Source organism: Nelumbo nucifera, chromosome 3 (genome assembly GCF_055504915.1).
Source record: "Nelumbo nucifera cultivar China Antique chromosome 3, China Antique-T2T, whole genome shotgun sequence".
Taxonomy (NCBI): Eukaryota; Viridiplantae; Streptophyta; class Magnoliopsida; order Proteales; family Nelumbonaceae; genus Nelumbo; species Nelumbo nucifera.
The window spans coordinates 25,038,290-25,063,863 of NC_142651.1; the positions used below are offsets into that span (position 1 = coordinate 25,038,290).

A 25,574-nucleotide genomic window follows, 5' to 3' on the forward strand; every position below is an offset into this window, starting at 1 on the left:
CCCGTTAATGTTACTAGAGATTCAAGAACCCAACGTGTTGCATTTTTATTGGCGGGTTCACACATCCAGTGCACCCATGGGTGCACAGAATGCGGACTCGCCTATCACCAGTAGACAGCCATGGGTTTTGGGTCCTTAGTCCTACCTGTCACAATGCAAAAGAACACTAATAACAGAGTAATGGTGTTTTCTTAATGAATAATAGAATTTGCAATATTAACAGCTAGATGTGTATTAACAACAAAAAGCTAACATAAGGCTCTTGATGGTCTTCCCATTCACATCAGCAACTTGAAGCTTAGCTGGGAAAGATGTATAAATCCTCTGAAAGAGACAACTCAAAGGGCTGGTTGGAGGTGAGTCAAATCTACGAGTTAGACTCTGGAGGGAGCTCTCCATGGAACCAGGCTTGGCTCTCAGTTCCAATTTGCCCAGTCATGCTCCAAGGCTCCATTGATGTAAATCTATATATTAATGGTAACAAGAAAAGCAAATACTTGTTTGCACGATCATTTTGGGGGCATTCAGAAACATAAAGATACTTAAATTCGGCTAACCGTGTTCGAATATAAGAAAAATAGAACAAGAAAAAAAAAGGGAAATGCCAAAATCAGAATTAACTGAAACTAAAGAAAAGGGCATGACCCGGGAAGAGGTAACCCTGTAATGAGAAGACAAATTAAGAGATTTTTATAAGCCCATGGTGCCACAATCACAGTTGATGCATTATAGAGGTGACACCAGACGGGGCAAATCAATATAGAATTCAATCCCCTTACAAAAGAAGGTGCTTAGATGCAAGTAAGATAAAAAAATGGAAAACTATAAATAGTCAGAACTTTCAACTGAATAATATAAGTTAGACTTGAGTATCAGAGATGCACATAGTATCAGAAAATCAATTTTAAGAGACAACATAATAGCTTTGGATACGTATGGGTACGGTGGACACCTAACTGCCATTGTAATTACAAATGTGTTGACACCTAGCTGCCATTGTAATTTGGAGAATGACTCACAAGTTCCATACTAGAGGAGTAATGTCATGGTGCCTGTCTTTCCATCACACCACTGCACAAGCACACCGGTAAAACAAATAGAAACTATTTAAAATGATAAGCCAGGAGTAAGGAAAATGATATGACTTTACATTTTCATGATCTTCTTTATGTACATAAAGAAAAAGAACTTTCATTCTCCTCCCATTGCACCAGTGTTGGGTGCACCGTTGTGAATTGTAGTTGCACCTTGCAACTCCATGGGTGAGCTTGTGATGCTGCCCACAGATCCATGAGTCTGTGAACTCAGCTGAGGACTTCCAGGGCCCACCACAATGTTTTCGATTCTGACCTGCCGCGGAGTTGGTCCTGAGCTCAGTTGCTGTGGGCTCATTTGTGTCTGTTGACTTATCTGTTGTGGGCTAGCATGAGTCAGAGGGGAGCCGACTTGCTCTGCCACCAAGATGGTCGTTTGTCTTGGTTGTGGTACTGAGCCCATTTCTTGCAGTTGTTCTTGTTGCCATAGCAATGGTTGTACTTGCTGCTGCATCTGCTGTCGTGACTCCTGGTTGTTCATATTAAAGGTTGTGCTAATAAACCTTGGAGTGTGCATCTGAACCATCCCAGCATGTTGCAAATGAGACATGGCACTTTTGCTAGTTGCATGTATAGATCCACCATTCATCATGCTTGCCCTTATCATTTCATCAACACCATCAAATGAATTTCCTTGGATAGACATTCCACTAAGAATTGTTCTTTCCTGGCCTTGTGCAAGCTTTGTCAAAACTGAAACCGGAGGATGAGATATCCCACTGAAAAGAAGTTGCTGGTTTTTGTTGCTGAAACTTGAGGCACGGTTTCCACGACTATTGTTGCCTAACATAGGGACGTTAGCTCCAAATGGTGCTGATATGGCCCCAGCCATGCCCATAACATTGGTCATGGAGCCAAGACCAGCCAGGTTCCCAATTCCTGGTGTAAAACCGCCTAGTCTTATCATACCCGGATTCACCATGCCAGTGGTTGCCCCCAGCCCTCCCATCATCTTCTTCTGCATGATTGACTGTTGTTGGTATTGCTGTCTCTGTCGTAGTCGTAAATGAAGCTGTAAATTGGCAGGACTGTTTATCATCTGATCAGCCATTGGAAGATTTGTATTCCTCGATGGATTTGAATTTCTACCAATAAGTGGGGAGGACCTCCGAATCCATGGCTGCTGCTGCTGCTGACTCATTGTCGTCATATATGCAGTGGTATCCAGTTGTTGGAGCTTAGACAAGTAACCAGCTGAGTGTTGCAATGTTGCAGAGCTGTTGCCAGCTGGCAGCAGACTGCCTCCAGCTAAAATATTCTGAGGTGTCATCTGTAGAGTGTTTAGAGTGGGCATATCGCTGCTCATGGGAATAATTAGACAAGGAGATTGACACGAAATAGGAGCTAGGGAAGGTCTTTCATCTGTTCCATCTACTGGAGTAGCACTTGTAACAACTATTGATTGTTGACTACTGGACGTGTTGATTGAATTTGGTTCTATTTTATCATCCATAAGCTGATATCCTTCACGCCTCATCTACAAAAACAGAAAAGATTTCACAATGCAAAGAAAGAAACCTTAAATAGATGCTTCAGAACCAAAATCCAATGCATAAAACCCTACCAGTGAACTGAACTGAAAGGCAAAAAGATCTGCTGAATGCTGCAAATGCATAAATGATCATGTTAGAAACAGCAATAACACTAGATATGTAATAGGAATTTGTAGCATCCTTATGGAAGTAAACTTACATTATTAGGCAAAGTGAATCCATAATATTGAGGAAATGAAATGGAATTGCTATCTTCTTCATCTCCGTAAGTGACACATGCTTCCACTATTCTATCCTCAGATTTCTCTGACATCTGCAGTTTATTCCAAGACTCATGCAAAACCACAGAAATACCATTTCCTACAGAAGGCAGAAAAAAGAATAAGTAAAGGAAGTTCAGCCACATGCAAGCAAAAGACTCTTAGGTAAAATGGCTCACCCTGATAGGTTTGTCCCGGATGAACAAATCTCATAATTCTGGTCTTACTACAGCCTTGGAAGCAATTAGACATAGAGATCTTTCCTGCACCTGTATCTATCAAATTCGTGGTAACCCCAAACTTGGAGAGCTCCTCTACAAGCACCTGAGAAATATGGAAAGGCAGTCTCCTTTCAAGAAATTGATCAAATTTTTTCTTCTTATGGTTTAGGTGATACCTGGAAATACAGAAGATTCAAACATGGTAATCAGATGAAAATTGTTTCCTTAAAAGACTCAAGAAAAGGAAATTTTACCAAAGGAGCAACAAACTTGATCACACCTCTGGACCAACATATCAATTTTTAAAAACCTCTCAAGGACAGGATCACCTAAAGTTCCTGAAGGCAAAGCAGCATGGAATGTCCCAACTGAAGGGCTGTTAGCATTGAAAGCATTTGTAGCACCGACACTTGCAGGAGATCCTATTCCACCCATATTTTGAGTTTTAGGAAGGGAGTTGGATTTCCGCTTTGTAAGTAGCAATGATTGGTCATCTCTTAGCAAAAAATCGCTGTGACCAAAGTTCAAGGATGCAGGTCCAACACATGTACTGGAAATGGATGTAGCTTTGTCCTTGTGCAATCCAACATTGGCATTTGTTGCAGACGTACTGCATGGGACTCCCATAGAGATGCTAGAAAATTCTCCTGATCTGGAAGGCCCCGGGGAATGGACCACTCCCTCGGCAGAAACTTGAGGACTCTGCAGTGACCTCTTTTTCTGAGTAACATCCTCCCTACTTGGATCTTTGTCAATATGCTGTCCCATATGATTCTGTTGCATTGAGGTAGGAATATTAGCTCTCATAAAATTTGACAACTGGTGCATTTGTGTTTTCTGATGATTAGACTGATCTTTTCCGCCATCAGTTACATGTTGTTCATCTATGATTTTCCCCAACTCTGTCTTATAAAACTTACTGGTTTCAGCTGGCTCTTCATTTACACTATACTGTACTTCTCTTTGGTCAATATAAGAGGGCATCTTTGCCTGCAGCTTTGGGATCCCTTCCTGAATTGTTTGTGTACTGCCACTAGTTGATCGCTGGCATTGTTTTTGGCTGCTCAACCTTGTTGGACCTATTTTTCCAATTTCATTATTAGATCCAAGAATGATTCCCATGTGATTTCCTGAGAATTGCTGTTGAACCAAATTCAGGTGCTCTTGTTTAGATCTCTTAAGATTAGATTGTTGAACCAGTTGTCCTTCACCTCTAACCCTCTTTGTCAAAAGTAACCTCCCGGGATCTTTCTGATTGCTACAGGAGCCACTTAGATGTTGTTCTGGTATGCAGACAGAATTTGAGGGGACCATCATGGCTCTAGAAAATGGTCTAGAGAAATTAACTGCCACTTGATAGTTTCCCCCAGAAGCAATGGGGATGGCTTGTTCTAAAGTTTCTCTGAAGATGCCCTTCTGCTGTTCATTTGGGAAACCGGATGGGATAATCTGCTGAGAGCACCCTTTTAAATCTTGCACTGCTAGATTGGGGTTAGAGTTCAAATTCTCAAACTCTGTACTTATGATATTGCTCCCATTACAAATATTGTTAGGCACAAGATAAGCTGCTTGTAAGCAGTTTGGCTTTCTCCTTGTCCTGCCATCCATAAGTCCCAAATTGAGCTGCAACAGATGCCAAGAATTACAACAACATTCTAGCATCGAATTCACTGTGCTGCCCATGAAACTTCGCATTGAAAATTATGTATGTGAACCCATACCCTTTTAGGCGCTTGTGTTTCATAAAGTCTGTCCAGAGATGGTGTTGGCTCCAAACAAAGTTGTGGTTGCAAGGCCTTGAGAATGTGGGACTCAACTTCCTAGAAGATGAATGATCAATCATTAGATAGGGCACCATGCTAGAGCCTAGAGCTAAGAATCAAGCATCATCAGAAATAAATCGTTACAAATAGCATACTAACCAATAAATCTTTGTAGGTCCAAGTATCATTGGAGATAGACAAGATGTCTTGGACAACATTTTCCATACACATCTGTAGTCGCACCTTATGAATGACTGGATGCTTTTCTCTAGCAGAATCTCTTTGCCTCGGGATACATTTCCGATAATCACGAACCTGTATGAGAAATTTTATATATTTATTTTCCCCATATATCTTTAACATGCATAAATACAAATGGACTACAAAGACCACAATACCAACAAGAAATCTACATGATATAGATGAGCAAGTAAGGTCAAACAACAGACAACAAAACTAGCTCTTATATAGCTTCTTTTTAACTTGGCTCTCATATAGCTTCTTGCTCGATTTTATCATACAGAACTAGTCTTGCCCCAAGATTCCCGACGTACATTCTCCAGTTCGATGGCAGTTGCTTTAGCTTGTCAAATCATAGAGGTCAGGCAACCATTGGGGGCAGAATTGTAAAATCGAACGGTGATCTGGTTTGGGATTCAGTGGGCTCATAGGAGAGGAAGAAGATGTGGAAGCAGAGGTTCAGGCCTTGCTGGTGGGATTAAGGATGTTGGTAAATATGACTCTTTCTTAAGTGGTGGTGGAAGGAGACTCTAGAATTATTATCAATTGGACCAAAAATTTGTGGGATGGACCTCGGAGATTCACATGTCAATTTAATGAGATTAAATAAATCTTGTCATAGGTGCACTGCCTTTTCAGATGGATCCCTAGAGAGCTGAATAGTGGCAGATGCTCTAGAAAAATCAAGGGTGGGTAGGGATTCCTTGTACAGTGATTCAAGTTTACCATTATAATGGTTGGGAGGGTCTTTTGTGTTTTTATGGCTGCTTCTATTGGATGTAATGCTCATGCATCTTCTCTATATATATTCTTTCCTTTTTTGAAGCAATGAAAGTAACCTTTTCCATAAAAAGAATTTTCTTAACAGTAAGTACATGTACTAAGGCCGCAGGGGCATTTTTGTCTTTGTATTTTTATTTATCTTATTAGTTTGGTCGCCCGCCCTGATATAAATAGAAGTGCTGCCACCTCCTGACTAATCTTTTGACTCCGAATCTTTCTTTCTCTCTTCTCTCCGACTCTCTAATACTTTCTACTAAGAAAACATGGTATCAGAGTTTTTTTTTTTTCTTTTTGATAGAACCTAGGGGGAAAGTACATCAGCTGATCTGTAAGTGGTCCCTGTGCTATTTTTATTGTCCTTTTTCTCTTGTTCGTGTGCCAAGAAATCCCCTGTAAGAAGGGTGAACAGATGCTGTGAAAGTGTCTTCAGTCTCATGTGGATCATGTGATCCTTTTTTGTACCCAGGTGGGTGGGTTGTGTTGGTCTGGATGCCCTGTACCTGCTGTGACAGCAGTTCTACCTATTGTCTTTGGTGATTGTAGTACTCATGTGACCTGAAATAGGGTGAAGACGTGAAGTGATCCTCGTAGGGGCTGTGCAGACCAGAAATATATTTGTTTTTACTTCTGGAATTTTTTTCAGCATTGTGGTAGTGTGACAGTGGTGACAGCTTCTCTCTTCCTGCTGATCATTGTGACTGAATAGTGCAATCAGCTCTTTCCTAGCATGTCTTCCAAGGATTCAGTTGTCTCTGGTGTGTCCTCTAGCCACAGTGGAGTGAGTGGGGGATTTGATATAAACTTGCCCATGGCTGTAATTCCCTTTGGTGGACTCAATTACCTAAATGGTTTAAGAGGATTAAACTCTACATAACTGCAAGGGGGAAGATAGGTTATACTAATGTTAAGAATAAAGAACCAAAGTCAAGGAGTGCAGACTATGATAGGTGGGATCAAGAAAACAGTATGGTGATATCGTGGCTGTTACTATCCATGATGCCAGAGGTGAGGAAGACCTTCATGTAGGTAGAAACTGCTTATGAGATTTGGGAGCAAGCCAAATCTACCTATTTAGAGCAATGACATTATGCAAAGATTTATCACTTGCAAGCTGCTTCTTCAACCTGTGCAACCAGGGGGAGAGGAGTATCTCCGCATACTACTTGGATTTGACCTCCATCTAGAAAGAACTGGGTCACTATCAGAATCTGGATTGGAAATGTGATGTGGATGCTAATGCCTACAAGTCTGGTTTCTCAGCAGCGGGTTTTTGCCTTTCTTTTGGGGTTGAACCCTCCCTATCTATGAACTATTAGGGTTAAGATATTGGGAAGTAAAGATCTCCCATCAGTGCAGGAAGTGTATGCTCTAGTACAACCAAAAGAGAGCAGGAAGAATTTGATTAATTGTTCAGAGGGGAAGCTAGTTGCTCTACTAGTCAGGGGAGGTGCAAACACAAGTGATGGGAGTTTCTTTAAGAAGGGTGATTCTCAAGGGTGGATGACAAAGATAAATTGTGGTGTACTTGTTGTTAGTGGTCCAGACACACTCAAAGTAATGAATAAATACATATTGTAAATGGGTAATTGAGTTTGTTAACATACAATATTTACTCTTCTTTTAGAAATTAGTGAGACACTCAAGAGTCAAGGAAAAGTGTAAAAGGTTCCCACTTAGGTTGTGATCATAGGAGTAACAATGTTAACCATTAGACATTGTCCTAGAGTGTACAAAAACCAAGTAAGAGGCATCCTTTCCATTTTTTTATTTTGTTCTGATGGGTAAACAAGGATTATTTTGACTAGTACCAAGATTTTATATTTTGTTGCAATATTCAAAATTGGAAAATTTTTTTCTAACTTCAAAATGGAGGGGTGTATCCAGAGTCTTATGAGATAGGCAAATACCAGTATACCACTCAGGCTAAAAGGAAAATTCTACAAAACAATTATAAGGCCAACAATATTGTATAGAGCAGAGTGTTGAGTAGTCAAGAAACAATATGTCCAAAAAATGAATGTGGTGGAAATGTGAGTGTTGAGATGGAGACGAGTAGAAAAATTAAAAAGGATATGATAAAAAATGATGCCACAAGAACAAACCTAGGAGTAGCTCCAATAGGTGATAAAACAAGAGAAAGTAGACTAAGATGGTTTTGTAACATGCATTCCAGCCGGCTATACTTGGGAATAACTGCGGCTGTCAGGGCAGCGATCTGCTGTTCGCTGGACGTCTCTGCCCAGTCCGGACGGCGACTGTTTGTGGTGGCGGTTCCCTCAGAACTTCTGTCCTTGTTGGAGAGGAATGCTTCCAGCAGGCGTCGCAGCTCCCGGACATCATCCTTGACTTCACGAACCTCCATGTTGGTTTCTGCGAGCCTATGTTCCAGTTCGTGGACCCTGGAAGACCGCGGCTCCTATTCCCCCATGACGGTAGGCTCTAATACCAGAATGTTATGGGCCCGGGCATAGGATCTCGTCACGGGTCGGTCCACGGGGAGAACCTCTTGCTTCCCCTTGCGCCTTCCCTTGCGTGCAGACCCTATTGTGGAAAACCGAATGGGTGATTTGTCCAAGAGACCACCCGAACTCTCCTCACTCTTCTCTTGGCTGGAAACTGAATACTTTATTCCCAAATCACAGCTCCTTAAATAGGAGATTACAAGAGGAGACTCCTTACTCCATTCGACTAAGCTAGGACAATCCAACTTTAAATCAAACTCCTACTTCTAATAGACTTCTAACAGAACTCAGTTCTTATCTCTAATAGATAAGTAATAACAGAACTCCTACTTCTAACAGACTTCTAACAGAACTCAGTTCCTATCTCTAATAGATAAGTAAGAACAGAACTGGAATAAGTAAACTATTGGTGAGCTGGCAAGAAGAGCTGACGTGGCAAGATAAGCTGCTGTGTGGCCTCCCATTCATAGAATTTCAAGTACCCCACTCAAGGAGTACCATTGTACAGGTTATTACTTCTAATTACACAGAGATTGCACAAAAGAATTGCCTTCATGAATAAAAAAGACAATGTTACAAGCATGTGAAGTTATGAGTAAAGAAATCAAAGATGCTAACTTAAAAAATTCAAAAATAAGGAACCCAAAGATCTAATCATATTGAATGAAATTCCCAACTTTGTATATCTGTACATAAACCATGATGCAAATAACTATAAAAGCTGAAACATCAAGATTCACCATATAAAAAATCTTTTTAATGCAATAGAGTACTTATGTTGTAGCTCACCTCACACAAAATTGCTCCATTAACATACTTGCAGGGTAAATCATCAAGAATGTCTCCAGGCAGCTGCCCATGCTCAATTGCCTAAAGCAAATAAAATACATGGAAAATATATCAGATTAGAAAATCAAGTTGCAATGAACAATAGACATGCCTTCAAAAGACCCAGAAAACGATTTTAAAACAAACTAATGACTAGAAAATACTAGCATATATATTTACATTTGGAAAAATGAATTGAACCTATACCAAATATCATATGACCTTGTCCCAAATCTCAAACTGGTTGACAACGAGCTTTATCAAACCTCTACAACTTTGCTCTTACTTCTGCCATCCAATTTCATTGTACAGAACTTGGCAGATATACAAGTATTGTATCATGGCATATGCCATAATATTTAACCCAACAGATTATGGCATAGTTAAACTAGGGGTATAAAGGGATTTCAGTACAGTGACAGCTAAACGCCTATGTAGTTTTTGGAAGGGACTGGAGATGCTTATGTCTATTTTGTGCATCATTAAACACACTCACATGTATACACCCTTCTATACTTGACAACTTGACAATACAATATAATTATATTTCAGTTATCTTATAAAAAAATTGTACATATTAAATATTATAGGTTGTAAATCAAGAGAAAATCTGCAGTTGTTATAGTTGTTTATATTAATACAATAAAAATTATTAGATTTTCTATGGGAAAGCATTCTTCAAATGATTCAAGGTGACATCAACACCCTAGATGACAAAACTTAAAAAAAGAAAAAGTCATCTCTCACTTAGGTTGGCCTAGGTTTCTCTAGTTTCAAACCTGAGATCTAAGTATGGCATGCTAACAGAAGATGCAGCAAATTCCCATTGTGCAAAGCAGTATATTCTAAACCTATCAGCCAGGGTACCAAAATTTTTGTGACAAGTAACAGTATATTTTTTGTATTAAAAGGAGGGAAAGGCTCCCTCAACAGAAATCATCATCCCTGCAAAGTTCATAATCAAAATTGCATATTCATATCATGAGGAATATGATGAAAAAAACAATGCAAGTGCCAAGAATCAATTAATTCCAGAAACAAGTATATGTACTTACAGAGAATAGTGTCTCAGATGCCCTATCATAAGGATGCAACTGCTTTGCTACATCTTGGAACAATGGCAGGATCCCACCCTTTTAAATAAGCATAACTTCATAAGTATCATACCAGTAGTAAGAACAAAGTAATTACATTAATGGAAAACTTAAGACACTTTCATGTATCATGTTTACAAACCTGAGTAGGCCTCCCAACAGAAAATCCATCAGGCAATAAGTTTAGGGAAAATGAGACCTCAAGATCTGCCACAAAAGCAAACTTTGAGATATACTCTCTTATTGCATCACCACATCATTTCAGTAGTTGGCATCACCTTGAGAAACTGGGTTAAGCTCAGATTTAGCCAATGAATTTGAAAATTCAGCAAAATCATCACCTTCTCTAGAATCATCCTACATGCAAATAAACATTCTTTGTAAATGAGAGTAGTTGTTTACATATGCACGCATGTATATACTGTTTTGTGTTTACATCTACATGTATGTGTGTGTGTGTGTTTGAGAGAGAGAGAGAGAGAGTCACTCTTATTGAACTAAAAACTGAGGCTTGCAATTTAGAAATGTAAGATAACAAAGAACTCAAAGCATGAAACTTCATTTTACATCAGTAATAAACAAATGTTATTAGAAAGAAAGTAGGGCAGTGAAGAGTTGAGGGCTAAAAGAAAAAGAACCTAAAGCTAAAGAGACAACAGGTGCAGGTGGCATATTTGCTTTACGTGCTAATCTCCTGCCCCCAAAATTTTGGAATTTGAGGAATTTTTTTGATCTTTTTGGTGTAAGTAGTCTCCTACACATGACATGGAGAATCCTTTTAAGCAAAACTTTTTCTATTCAAACAAAAAAGGAAGATGTTATGAAGGTGCACTAGAGATGCCATACCTTGGTCAATTTGGGAAGAAAAGAGCACAAAAATCTTTAGGGAGGAGACCCATTGTAAAGAAGCTTGGATTGAGAGAGCCCAATCCTAAGCTGGCAACAATTCACATCCTCATCCTCAGCTAGAAGCATAACATTATGTAGCTACTAGCTAGCCTCCAGACTCTCAACTACATTGAAGTTCATAAAACTAAACTTTGATAGTGCAGTTTGGGAAACCCATGAATGTCAGGAGGGGGGGAGTATTTAGGAACCATGGGGGAGCAGTACTATCTACTCCAGTCCTATTGACCAAGGTAACTCAATAAAGGCAAAGCTAATTAAATTGCTTCATGAGCTAAAAATAGGGAGAACATTTAATAGGAGACTCATGGATTGCTGGATGTCTGAAGAATAACAGCCTGGGGTCATGGTGCTATAGGCACACCTCGAGCTAAGTAAAATGTCTAGCAAGGAAATTAAGAACTATTTTCACATGGATACAAAGGTCAGCAAATGGCATGGCAGATGCATAGAAGACAGGGGGTTAACAGGGATCAACTGTATTAGGGGTCTGCCCATAGTGAATCATAACAAAACATGTAATCAAAAAAACAGGGGCTCTGCTGGGGTAGGGAGATCGGATGCCCAATGTAATCTGTGAAGTGTTTGGCGTACACCTTGTATATATTTTTCTGTTCTTTTCCAAAAACCAATTAAGTTGTTCTTAGGATAATAAGACCACAACCAAGAACTAATCATACAACCTAGTGTCCCCAGTTGGCAATCAGAATCCCCAACCGCATCTCCTATCTAATCACCCATTCCATCTTGAGCAGCTCAACCAAATAATGAATTATGGCATTGGCATCTATGTACCCTGATTTGCCAAGGATATGGCATAGTTATGCACTTATGCTCTGAATATGATATTTACATAGGAAAATTGAAGTACCCAATAGCATTAAGAAACTTATTTTAAGTATATCAGTAACATAAAAGGGGGCCATTGATTTGTACAATGGTAAAATCTTGGATGATAAGCGTAAGAACTGAGAACACAGGTTTGAGTCTGAAAGTGGCAACTTCATGCAAAAGTGCCATAGGTTAGATCCTATTGGAGGTCAGGTCCTCATCCAATCCAACCCTCTCAAGATCCCAAATAACTGGAACCAACACTCGGCAATGGCCCCAGCAGGTAACATAAACTAGAAGACCTTGGTTACAAAATGGAATGAGCTGTTCAATCTGGACTCAAGTACACTAGCGTCTCTTGAAAGATGAATGAGATGGCAATGTCCCACCAGAACCACCCCTCAGTAAACCAGTGTATTATCTTCCACCATAACACTCTAGAAGCCAAAAGAAACAAGGCCACCAGAGAACCTTTTGGCCAACAAAGCACTACCTATGAATTATTGTTGACCATTATCAACTTTAAGACATAAAAAGCAAGTAACTTAAGCCTCGATGAGGGTCAGTTTGACAAATTCCCCTATAAGACCTGAAAATTATGACAAGAAACAAACTTTGCTCTTCCTGAATAGACCACCAACCGTAATGGAACCAAGATTATCCAGAAAGCAGCCATCAGGAGTTCAACTATATCCAAAGGAGACTCAGAACAGGAACTAACTCAGTCTAAAAGAGAACCAATCTGGAAACAATAAACCAATCAAGACTCCTCTGAAATCGTCCACCATAGTTAACCTATAAGCAACTCAAATGGTAATAAAGTCAACCAAGTCCTGAGTCAAGAGTCAAGCATAAGGATCATGGAAGAATCAAGATTCCTTCCCTCCCATATGATAGGATCAAGTGCTTACCACTATGCCAAAACCTATAGGTGATGGTGAGGGTGCAACTTTATTTCCTTATTGTGGAAGCATAGAACCCTGCGTCTCCCCACGTGCATTGCATGGCGTGCTACAGGTGGGCTTGAGGGGCTTCACAGTGCACACATGGCACCCTGGCGGTTTGGGCGGTTAAGCACCGTGAATCCTAAGGTGATGCTCAAGGTTCAAAGTACCGGAAACGTAAGGTGTATCGGAAAGAATTTAAATAGACATTTTAGGATACGCATGGATACACCAGGAAACTTGTATAAATCTTAAAAAATTTATTAACAACAATAAGAAAAGTTTTATATGGCCATAAATAAGTTATTTAAACATATAAACCCATACCTCAATGATTTATATAAAGTGTGAGATATAGGAACAAATTGGTAATTGTTGAAAATAATGGAAGTAAAATGTGTATTAATCTTCAGAAAATCAATATAATTTATATTAATATTTTATTACTATATAAATTTTTACAATCAATTTTAGTATTAATTAATAAACATCCATTAAGAAGAAAAATTTTGCTTAAGAATAAAAATGCACACAATTATAATGAACAATTAGAATATGGCATAATGGTTTGCTTATAGTTATTACAATCAAATTAACAGGGTTCAATTCTCCTTATCTTCTATTTGTACTTTTGTAGTTTTAAATAGGTTGGTATACTAGCAAGTCAACTTCAAATTCAAATATTGCTTTAATGGCAAGTAAAATTAAATTTGAATTTGAATATTGCCTTAAACATAATAATTAATTAAGAGACAAAACAAGTTATTAAGAGACAGGTAGTAATTTTAGGGGATTAGAAGTTATTTAGGGCAAGTTGTCTTAATTGTAGAAGTTATTAGAGAGACACACTAATTATTGGGGTTATTAATGAGAGATTTAATATAATCATAGATGCATCATGCATCAGCCAATACATTCAAAATATCGGTCCATGTTGATTGATACAGTCCCATATCAATCTGATACAGACGAAAATGAACAAAACTAATGGATTTGTAACATTCCACATATTGGGCTATCACTAGAGCGAAACACATCGGATTTGTAACATTCCACGTATTAGGCTATCACTGGAGCGAAACACATCAGCCAATATGAACTGATACGTTGCAATTTTTTAAAGATTGGTGAATGTTGACCCCAGCTAGGCCAACACCATATAGTTCACAAAATGCCACTAGGCCACAATTCTACTTCGCCTTTAACATATTTTCCAAACAAAGATATAGTCACATAGACCAACCCCAAGAAAAATCTTAAATATCCTTAGAATGGATATTGAGCATGGAAAAGATCCAAAAAGTTCTTTCATATCAAAAGAACCATGCTAGAGTGGAATAAAAGATGGTTTCTCAACTACCTACCTCCCAAACATAATAAGTATTCATATAAAGGAGAATCTAGACAATGAACCTGCAATCATGTAACAAGAATTTACCTTCTTGGGGATTACCTCCCATTCCATCCAGATATTTCACTAGAAGGAGAAGGGGCCTTTTATACAACCTCCATAGGAATGGAAGGAACAAAAAACTTTGTAGGTTCATATTACTACATAATGTCAAGGAAAAAGGAGGGGAAGAGAAAAGTTGGATTCAAGGAACCATGCCCTTCTTTCCACAACATAAGTTGAAGGATAAAGCTATTTCAAACAATAAGGGATATAACCTAGACAACTTTAGACCAATGTTTTAACATATAGAGGAATAAGGCATAGTTCAGATTCTTCAGAATGCAAGAGGCATAAGCCTCCTCAAGAGGAGGAAGGAGGCGAAGTTCTTGTTCTTCTTTCTTTTTATTAGGAAGAATGAGGAGCCCTCGACCTTTCCTTCCATTCCCTTCCTTTCCCTTTCCTTTTCTTTTCTTTTATTTTCTTTCTATCTGAGGTGTGCATGAAGCACATGAAGCATATACCTCATGCAAAACATGTTTGAGGTGTACGTCTCATGCACAGGTGTACTCCACATCAAAGGCATCAAAACCTCCAACATATGCCTTGGGACATTTGAGTTGCATCCAGGAGTATACCTCACACACCTTTAAGAAGATCCAAGCTCAAAATTATACTAAATGATAACAAAATGACAAATTTGAAAATTGGTTGTCCTATGAAATGAGAAACATAGAGAACCTACAATGAAAAGGATATTAAGCACATCAAATGTCCTCCCAAATAAGACATTGTTATCCACAATTACATTGTGTCTGATAAACCAACTGAAACAAGATAGGATACCAGTAATGGCTTTCCAATAACACAACACAAAGTAACTCTTTATTTGGATGAGAGCATGAAACATTAGCCTCAAGAACATAGTTATTATTACCTCTTAGTTGGGTAACACCCTACTAGTTGGGTGGGAGTCCTAAACATTAACTTGAAGACCATATTTCCTGCTAATTGTTAAACGCCAAAACTTGTGTCTCCTCTAGGTAATGGCCAAATGTTTTTTCCTCAATCCACAACCCCAAGGATTCTACATTTCATCCATTCATACAAATAATCCAACTTACAAGATGATCATTCCAATATCCCCCGGTTCCTAGTGAAAGCAAACCATAAAAGTACTAAAATCATTTGGCAACCTAAACAATAACCCTAAACATCACTATATAATCATTAATAAAAGAGAAAATTGAAAGGAATAGATTTTCAAGGTGTTATCTCAATGGCTTCAGCAGTTCGAACCAGAGGAAGAAGAAGAAGAAGAAGAAAAGGAACAGTTGAATCTGATAGCATAAACCCTATCAGTCGACCCTAATATGAATTAGCCTCTAATTAGTTGTACAAAGACTAAACTGCCTCCCACTTAAGTATGGGATAGGAAGTCTCTATTCAAACTGCCACATAAGCACATAACTTAACAGAAATAAAATGACTAATCTACCCTTATTCGGCTAGCTCTAACACTCCCCCTCAAGCTGGAGAATATATGTCATAGCTGGAGAATATATGTCATATAATCCAGCTTGTTACATATATAGTTCACTCTCCCTGAGCTTAAGCCTTTTGTAAACAAATATGCCCATTGATCACCTGAGCCCACATGTTCTGTGCATATCTCTCCAGTAAGGACCTTCTCCCTCACAAAGTGGCAATCAATCTCTATGTGCTTTGTTCTCTCAAGAAAAATAGGGTTAGATGAGATGTGGAGTGCAGCTTGATTGTCACAATACAATTTCATAGGTCTACCCATGGAGAACCCGATTTCTTGTAGGAGATTCCTCAGCCATACTAATTCACATGTAGTGTGTGCCATGGCTCTGTATTCGGCTTCAGCACTGCTCCTTGCCACAACCGTCTGCTTCTTACTCTTCCATGTCACAAGATTTCCTCCAAAAAATGTGTAGTAACCTGTAGTAGATCTTCTATCAAACACAGAGCCTGCCCAATCTGCATCTGTATACCCAATTACCTTAAGTCTTCCTCCTGGTTTGTACAATAACCCATGGCCTGGTTTGTACACCACACTGACTGCAAAGGAGATGTTTGGTCTCATGATAGTCAAATAGTTCAGCTTCCCCACTAATCGTCTATACCTTCCAGGATCATCAAATATTTCCCCTGTATCACTGCTCAACTTAGCATTTGGCTCCATGGGAGTTTCAGCCGGTTTTGCACCTAATAGTATTGTTTCGTCCAGCAGATCAAGAACATATTTTCTTTGGCACAGGTTTACACATTGTTTTGATCTAGCAACTTCTATACCCAAGAAATACTTCAATGTCCCAAGGTCTTTTGTTTGAAAATGGTTTTGCAGAAAGACCTTTAGTTTATTGATCCCCAATTTGTCACTACCATTTATGACAATATCATCCACATAGACCACTAATAAAATCTTTCCGGCTTCTAAATCATAGTTGAACACCGAGTGGTCAACCTGGCATTGTTTCATTCCAAAATTCTTCACCACTTCACTAAACTTCCCAAACCAAGCACAAGGCGATTGCTTCAACCCATAAATTGCCTTTTTCAATCTGCACACCTTACCATCCTCCCCCTGAGCAACAAACCTAGGTGGTTGCTCCATATATACCTCCTCCATAAAGTCAACATGAAGGAAGGCATTTTTAATGTCAAGTTGAAACAAGGGCCAATCATACATAACTGCCAAGGAAATTAAGACACGGACAGAGCCAATCTTAGCCATTGGAGAGAAGGTCTCCATATAGTCCACCCCATACAACTGTGAATAACCTTTAGCAATAAGTCTGGCCTTCAGACGCTCCACACTACAATCCGGCAAGTATTTAACAGTATACACCCATTTACAACCCACAACATGCTTACTGGGAGGAAGAGTACTAAGCTCCCACGTTTGAGTATGCCGAAGGGCAGAGAGTTCCTCCTCCATTGTCTGCCGCCACCCAGGTGAGCTAAGAACCTCTTGGACATTCTTAGGTATAGAAATAGATGACAACAGTGAAACAAACTGGCGATGTGAAGCGGAAAGGTGAGAGACTAAAATAAAATTGGAAATGGGATGGAGGGTACAACTACGTTTACCTTTCCATAAAGCAATGGGAAGGTCAAGTCCTGAAGGTTCTGGGACAGGAGCAACAATAGGATCTGCAGACAAGGTAAAAGCTAGAGGAGGAGCCGGTGTCTGTCGATGAGTATACGCGTGCTGGATCGGTGGTCGTTCAGTAGGGATCTGCATTGGAGGAGGTGAAGGGTCAACCCCAACTGGAACAACCGGAACGAGATCACGGACTGGAAGAGGAAGAGGAAGCAAAGGTGGAGACACCGATGCTTCAGGTCCCGAGAAGAAGGGGACAGACTCAAAAAATGTGACATCAAGACAGACATAGCACTTCTGAGTAATGGGATTTTAACACTTATACCCTTTTTGAGTCTGAGAGTAGCCAAGAAAGACACACTTAATAGAGCGTGCATCCAGCTTGTCTATCCCAGGACTCAGATTGTGAACAAAGCACACACAGCCAAAGATGCGGGGTATTAATGGAAAGGGAGACAAGGTGGGGAACAAAATAGAAAAGGGAGACCGACCATGAAGAATGAAAGAGGGCACCCGATTAATAAGGAAACACGCAGTAAGTACAGCATCACTCCAAAATCATTTAGGAACACTCATATGATGAAGAATAGACCGAGCAGTTTCAAGGAGATGACGGTTCTTTCATTCAACCACCCCATTTTGTTGAGGAGTGGATGCACATGAAGTTTGATGAATGATGCCATGTTGTTCTAAATACCGTTGAAAGGAAGTAAAAAAGTATTCACGACCATTATCTGAACGAAGAACTTTGATTGGAACACCAAATTGTGTATGTATTTCAGCACGGAATTTTTGAAAATTTGAAAATAATTCACTCCTTTCTTTCATTAAATAAATTCATGTCATCCTTGAACAATCATCAATAAAAGTGGCAAAATACTTGTAACCATTATAAGACTATTTTAATCGGACCCCAAACATCTGAATGAACCAAAGCAAAAGGACTCAACATACGACTATCAACTCTAGGACCGAAGGGAACCCGACGATGTTTCCCATACCGACACAACTCACACTGTAAAGACAACAAATGACTCAAAGACAGAACCAGTATCTTGAGTGCCTTGAGAGATGGATGTCCCAGTCGACAATGCCACTGTAGAGAAGTGAGTGAAGTCTGAAGTGCAACTGACGATCCACCACCGTCAAGGTAATACAATCCACCAGCCTCATGCCCCCCATCAATCTTCTTCCCCATCTTGAGATCCTGAAAAACACAAAAGGAAGGGAAAAATGTAATAGAGTAATTAAGAGTCTTGGTTAATTTACTAACAGACATAAAGATTGAATGGAAACTTAGGGACATATAGAACAGATGATAAAGAAAGAGAAGTCGTGTCAACATTACCAACACCACAGATGGGAGAAGAGGAACCGTTGGCAAGGGTAACAGTTTGAGATGTGGAAGTTTCCGAGAGGGAAGAGAACACACCTGGAATCCCAGTCATGTGATCAGAGGCTCCGGAGTCAATAATCCAGGGAGAGGATTTGAATGCCAGACAAGCTATACCTGAGTGGGCAAGGGTGGTTGTAGTATGCTGTGAAGTAGCCTGGGGGAACCTCTCATACTCATCGCGTGGTACACTCACCATCACCTTCCCGGAAACAAATGTAGATGTAGAAGGTGTTAGATCTGCCTATTGGTTATCACTGACATTAACCCCACCAGCTACTACATGATTAGCCCATGTAAAAGGAGGGCCATGGAGATCATTACAGAAATTCACCGAATGTTCGTCTCTACCACAATGGGTACACTTCCTTGTAGAGTTACTTTTTCCTTTACCACGGCCTCCCCCTGAGTCACGACCACCACCACGACCTCCTCGGGAAGAATGTCCTCCCCCTCTAGTACCACGTCCACCTCCTCTAGCTATCACAAATGCTGATCTGTCAGACTGTGTGGGATTCTCTGTAGATCCCAAAGAAATCCTACGAAGCCGTGCAAAAACTTCCTTAAGTGTAGGAAGAGTAAAGCCTCCCAATATTTGGGCCCTAACTGGTTCATATTCTAATTTCAACCCCACTAAGAACCTATTGACATTTAGTTGTTCCCTCTGTTGTCGCTGAACCTTAACATCTGGAGTGAGGGGATGATAGACATTGAGTTCATTTCTGAGGTTCTTCATACTGGCATAGTACTCTTCTAGGGTTTTATTCCCTTGCTACAGATCGAAATATTCCTGATAGAGCTGATATACCCTTATAGTATTATCCTGCCCAGAATAAAGCTTCTTTGGCATGTTCCCATATGTCATTAGTTGTATCTAAGAACATAAAGTTGGTACTTATTTTGGATTCCATACTATTCCATAACCATGTCATGATTTGAGCATCTTCCTGTTCCCAGTCATCAAACCTTGGAGAGTCAGTTGATGGTTTATCTTCTTTCACGTGTTTCACTTTCCTCTTTGCCTTGAGGAAAACTTCCATTGACTTGGCCCATGGCACATAATTCTCACCATTAAGTTTAATGGAGGCTATCTGCACACCCAAATAATCGGAGGGGATCATCACACTCGGTTTCTGATCACTAGAACCATCTCCCGTTGCTGCCATTATGTCTTCCCCACTGCTATCTCTAATGCTGAACTCTCAGTCACCAACCAAATACTACAGAAGCCAAGGCAACACTACAGCAGTCTCTAAACTCAGGTGATAGGTTCACAACAAGTCACAATCAGTCACCACTGTGCGCAAACTACCACCTAGATTAAGAACAAAAGGTAAACCAACATTCAGACAACACCAACAAGGCAAAAAATTGATGTAAGCAATTCAGCCATTCCTTCCATCCCAAAAAAAAAAACAACTTTTGTTCTTGCTCACACCACTACTGATTACACAGAGACATAAATCACCGCCACAGTAATTCAACAATTTACTAACCACATACAAGCCCTCTTGAGGCTGCTCAATAAAGGGTGTGCATCAAAAGCATCACCACGCAACCATCTCTGTCCCACATGGTACAGGTTATTTTTTTTTTAAAGGTCACTACTAGTCCAAAGACATCAACTACAACCACTACAGTAACCCTTACACCATTCGGTCACTGTAAACACAGCCTATTCTTGGGCCTTTTACCAAGAACCAAGGCTACAAATAACCTAGTTCTTTAAGTTTTGATCAGTCCGAGCAGATTTTTGAGGGTTTTCCAACCCAGAAACACCAACAACACAAAAAAAAGGATAACCAACCTTGATGGAGAGCTTCAGTCGACCATCCACTTATTTCTGGAGTTATTCTCTTGAAAGGCAATCAAGTTCTGAGCAGAGAAAGAGATGCCGAAGTGTTCTCAGACCTAGGCCGAGTCTGTGTTCTCCATTTGCAATCCAGAGAGAAGAAAAAGAAGTCACGAACAGAAAGGAGCAGCATTCACGAGTAGAGATTTAAAGAGCAATGTCCTGCTCTGATACCATGTTATCTCAGTGGCTTCAGTAGTTCGAACCAGAGGAAGAAGAAGAAGAAGAAGAAAAGAAACAGTCGAATCTGATAGCATAAACCCTATCAGTCAACCCTAATATGAATTAGCCTCTAATTAGTTGTACAAAGACTAAACTGCCCCCACTTAAGTATGGGACAAGAAGTCTCTATTAAAATTGCCACATAAGCACATAACTTAACAGAAATAAAATGACTAATCTACCCTTATTCGGCTAGCTCTAACACAAGGTATCCTTACTAACAAGAAATATGGAATAACATTTTCCAAGAATACAACCCTTTCCAAAATTTATTAACAACCAGATTCCATAATTCAAGAATAAGGTGCCATTTAACTTGTTGGTAAGGTTTCTGCTTGGTCGTAACAAAGACTTGAGATCGAATCCCACCTTCACTAGGGTTAGGGGTCTTGGGGTTTGGGGAAGAGCATTGAGGGGATATGCCGAAATCTTGGATTCCTCAATGAAGGAATGACCACTTAACTATCTTGTGCCCCCAAATCTACTACCTTCTAGAATCATGTCTAGGTAAGATTAACAAAGACCTGCAACTTAGAAGTTAGAATAACTATATTTTATTAAAGGAAGGACTACATTGATAAGATCCACTCTAGCAAACTTGCCAATATATTACCTCTCTATGTTTAAAGCACTGGTGGTAGTTGCAAAGAGGCCTGAAAAGATTATGAGATATTTCCTTTGGAAGCCAAAGGATTCTAAGAATAACTATTTAATTAGATGATCCATGCTGTGCAAAAGCAAAGAGGAGGAAGATCTGAATTTGGGTAGAGTAAGGTTGAGGAGCACCTCTCTTGTAGGCAAATGGTTGTGAAGATTTCTCTAGAATACAAACGATCTTTAGCACAATGTCATCAAAAGAATTCATGGTTTATTGTCCAATGGGTAGGACACAAAAGCTACTCTTTCATGATGCAACACCATGGGAAGCCATCTCAAACTTTCTTTCCTAAGGCCTTCAGTTTATAAGGTAGTATGCACCTTTTGGCAATATGCCTAGATTCTAGGGTGATGTTTGGCGGGGTAATGAACCTTTTAATAAAGTAGAGCTGCATTATTGTGGGTCATTTAGGAGAAAAGAAACAACCAAGTTTTTAAGGATAGAAGTCACATAAAGGAAGCTCACAGTTGAATAAGGTTGTTCAATGGATGAAAACGTTGAAAGTGTTCAAGTCTTTCTCTATTGATGGCATCATTTGGAATTGTCAAATAGTAGCATATTCCTCATCAGCTAGAATGACTACTATTGGAACATTTTTGGAATAATAATAGAGATTTGGATTCCTCATCAGCTCCTAATTAAGATTATGCATCATTATTTCTAGATAAACCAAAAAAGCAACCAAAACAAATAAAGGAAAAGACAATAATTGTAATTATTTCAATGGCAATTTTAAGACAAGAAGACAAAGAGACACTAATAACACGTAGGCACAAGCGTCATAAATAGATGAAACAGAGGGAAAAAGGGCATAGTATATACATTTGAGAAAGAGGGAAAAACAACATATAAGCATCATAAATAGATGAAACAGAGGGAAAAAGAACATAGTATATATATTTGAGAAAGAGGGGAAAACAACATATAATCTCTAGAATATTAAGTATTTTAATATGTATTTGGGGGAAAAAAAGGAAGGCTAACTTCATTGGTGTCATGTTCCTTCAAACGACACCAATAAAGCTTCACGAAAAAATAATTAAGAAATTCGTCCTACGTACTTTTCAATTACTGAACACCCAAAAATGACTGAGTATTGTAGAAGGAGAAGCAAATACAAGCCCTAGAATAACTCATGGAATTAGTGAACAACCACCATGAAACTGCATTGACAATATAGATAAGAGAAAAAGCAGATAACGATCAAGATAACAAAATCGTTCCAAAATGGATGAAGGCAAGAATCCACCGAAGTACTTAAAGAAGAAAACCAAACTGCTTTCGCCCACCATGCAAAAATATCCCAAAAGTGCAGAACGTGGCAGACAAAGAACAAAAGCCCAAGCCTATACAATAAATCACGTAAGAATATGGAACAAAGAGACGTCTACCTTAGGCTTAGGACGTAATGATTCATAAGCGTCTCCATGTGTGGTTGGCTGCTCCTTGGAGCTATCTTCTCTTTCGTCAACCTGAGCCGGTCTGGGGCGATACCTTGTCCCAGCTTTCGCGACCTTGAAAGACACCCCCATCACATCACATCGAGTAATTTCCCGAACAGTTTATACAACAGAGAGACAGAGGATGAGCAGGGAGAGGGAGAGGGAGAGGGAGGTGGAAGGAGGGATGAGGGGCAGTTTTTGAATGAACGCGGGGCACTGTACCTAGGTTAACGAAAACTGTGGAGTACGTCGGGCCTTGAATTTATATAGTTTTTCCATGAACAAAAACACGTAGGAAGTGGGTCGGGACTGTTTTAATTTTAGCCCCTATAATTTTGAACATTTTACTCAAAGGGCCAGAATGATCCGTATTTCCAAAGTCGGCCCCTTTTTCTCAGACCGCTCCCTCCTCTCCAAGTATTTTGTTAGGATTAAAATACCCTCAAGATAATCCATTCTCTTTAGGCCTCGTTTATGTCTCGTTAAATGATTTATGTGTATAAATGCATTTATTCAGATTTTTTTGGAAAATACTTACTCAAATGCGAGCATTTATTAATGTTTTTTTTTATTTTTTAGGTAAAATTAAAGTGTATAATGGTGGATTTATCCCAAAAAAAATGGCATTATTGAATATACAATATTATCCCATTACATATGAGTGATTTTCAGAATATACGAATAAATAATTTATCAAATTTGAGAAAAATATTACTTCTCCAAGTAAATGAGTCACTTGGAAATTATTACTATAAAATAAACACGGACTTGATTCATTTCTGTAGGACCTGCCAACTTACCAGCCCCACTTCCCAAAAAACAAATGATGCCTTAATGCTAATAAACTTTTCAACCATAATATCCATGTAACTTGCATATTAATAAAATACCCTTATACTTTTGTATTTATTTTACAATGGTTTTGTTCTTTTATTAAAGTATAAGATGGCAACTTTTACCCTAATGTTTTATAGATTAAATTATAAAGAGGATAAAATCTATGATGCCGAAAAGACATGATACGTGAGAGGTTTTGATGAATGTGGTATGTTAAATTATAAAGAGGATAAAATCTATGACACCAAAAAGACATGATACAAAAGAGGTTTTGACGAATGTGGATCTGCTCTCACATAGCTCTCCTCGCACAAACCTCATAGCATGTCCCAGCCGCAAATTGAGAACGTCTCTTGCATTATTTATATGTTATTATTCATGGGAGATGTTCGCAAAACACGATGGGATGTGGCTGTGAGCAGGGGCGGAGCTAGGGGGACCCAGGGGAGCCATGGCCCCCCCTATGGTTCATAAAATCTTCATAGTAATACATAGTTTTTTATGTAAAATTTTCCCTCCCCCCACTGTCCACCTCAATGGTTGCCCCCCCCCATGGGTCCATCTATATTTCATTTAGGTTTTGGCCCCCTTATCAAAATTTTCTGGCTCCACCCCTGGCTGTGAGGTCAATATGATAAACACTCTATGAGGGCCAAATCCCCATTCTTTTTTTTTTATGACTATCAAATCCCAATTCAGTTTTTACCAATCACAACCTTGTGAATTTTGATGAAACTTTAAATTTTTCTAGTTTCCCCTCTACTACAACGCTAGCACTGAAACTTGAAAAGGGTATTTTGTTGTCCATGCTAGGGAGCAAACCGAACATTGGATGACAGCTTGGCCAACAAGGCATGGTTAATCAACTGATGCTTTGTTATATACAATGGTCCAAAGACTACTCTCCTGTAGAGATGGTTATTGTGGCAAACACTATGGTTGGCGCTTCTACTTGCAACATTTTAGATTAGTCAATATAAATTATATGAGAATATATTTTTTCTACCATAGATGCTTTGAGTTATCAATACAACATTTGGTGCAATTGTTGTTTCTTCAAGAAATGCCAAATTTGGTGATTCTACTATAAATGCCAACACTCAATCAAATGCTTATATATTTTGTGTAAGTGGTTATCTAGTGTGATGTGACAAGACAATTTTCTCAAAATATTGTATTGATCAACCTAAAATGTTGCAAGTAGAAGTGGCAATGATACCAAACACAATCTATATTCATTGCCATTGAGGCTTGCATTGTCGACAGTTGGTTTACTTCCATCTCCAATGAAGAAGAGCATTTCTCCATCACTCCTTATTCTTCCTCCGTCTCCGGTCCTCTTTCGAGGTAGGTTTATGTTGTTTAAAATTTTAGAGCATCCATAGATAAAAATTGTCTCTCTAGAAAATTGAGGGTTTGTTTGGTCTGTGGTTGGAATCGGAACAATAATCAAAATCGAAATCCTTCATAATTAGAATAGGAATTGGAATGATCTATTCCAATAGTCTGTTTGGTTTAGACAATAATTAGAATGGGAGTTGGAATCAGCTAGAATTGGATTTTGTTTCCCAAGGGAATGGGTGGGAATGATCATTCCCTCAAATAGGAAAATGCCATTCCACCAAGAATGGGAATGAGATTCCAATTTCGTCAAACCAAACAATTTATTAATTCTTGCTCCAAATAATTGATGCTTCACATTGTGTAGAGCAATGGAGAAACCGAGTTGTG

The 25,574-nt window shown here is 39.2% G+C and overlaps 1 protein-coding gene across 1 annotated transcript; it reads right to left on the reverse strand.

The window, feature by feature from the left end:
* Positions 1-1,002: 1,002 nt before the first annotated feature.
* LOC104591989 (protein PHYTOCHROME-DEPENDENT LATE-FLOWERING-like) lies at positions 1,003-23,246 on the reverse strand. The gene is made up of 12 exons (XM_010251159.3): positions 22,956-23,246; positions 10,517-10,595; positions 10,381-10,445; positions 10,200-10,277; positions 9,106-9,186; positions 4,991-5,146; positions 4,790-4,888; positions 3,349-4,691; positions 3,027-3,244; positions 2,787-2,947; positions 2,659-2,697; positions 1,003-2,571 (listed from the first exon to the last, which is right to left on the reverse strand). The coding sequence occupies exons 1-12, from the start codon at positions 23,094-23,096 to the stop codon at positions 1,192-1,194; spliced, it is 3,840 nt and encodes a 1,279-aa protein (XP_010249461.1). The 5' UTR covers positions 23,097-23,246; the 3' UTR covers positions 1,003-1,191.
* Positions 23,247-25,574: the final 2,328 nt, after the last annotated feature.

What these genes read in the sequence shown, in the direction of transcription:
- LOC104591989 (XM_010251159.3), bottom strand. Translation starts at nt 23,096, where the DNA reads ATGGGGGTGTCTTTCAAGGTCGCGAAAGCTGGGACAAGGTATCGCCCC. An exon ending in GGACCTACAAAGATTTATTG is followed by an intron (nt 4,889 to 4,990) that starts GTTAGTATGCTA and finishes TTCATCTTCTAG; the next exon opens with GAAGTTGAGTCCCACATTCT. An exon ending in CCTTTCAGTTCAGTTCACTG is followed by an intron (nt 2,572 to 2,658) that starts GTAGGGTTTTAT and finishes CTGTTTTTGTAG; the next exon opens with ATGAGGCGTGAAGGATATCA.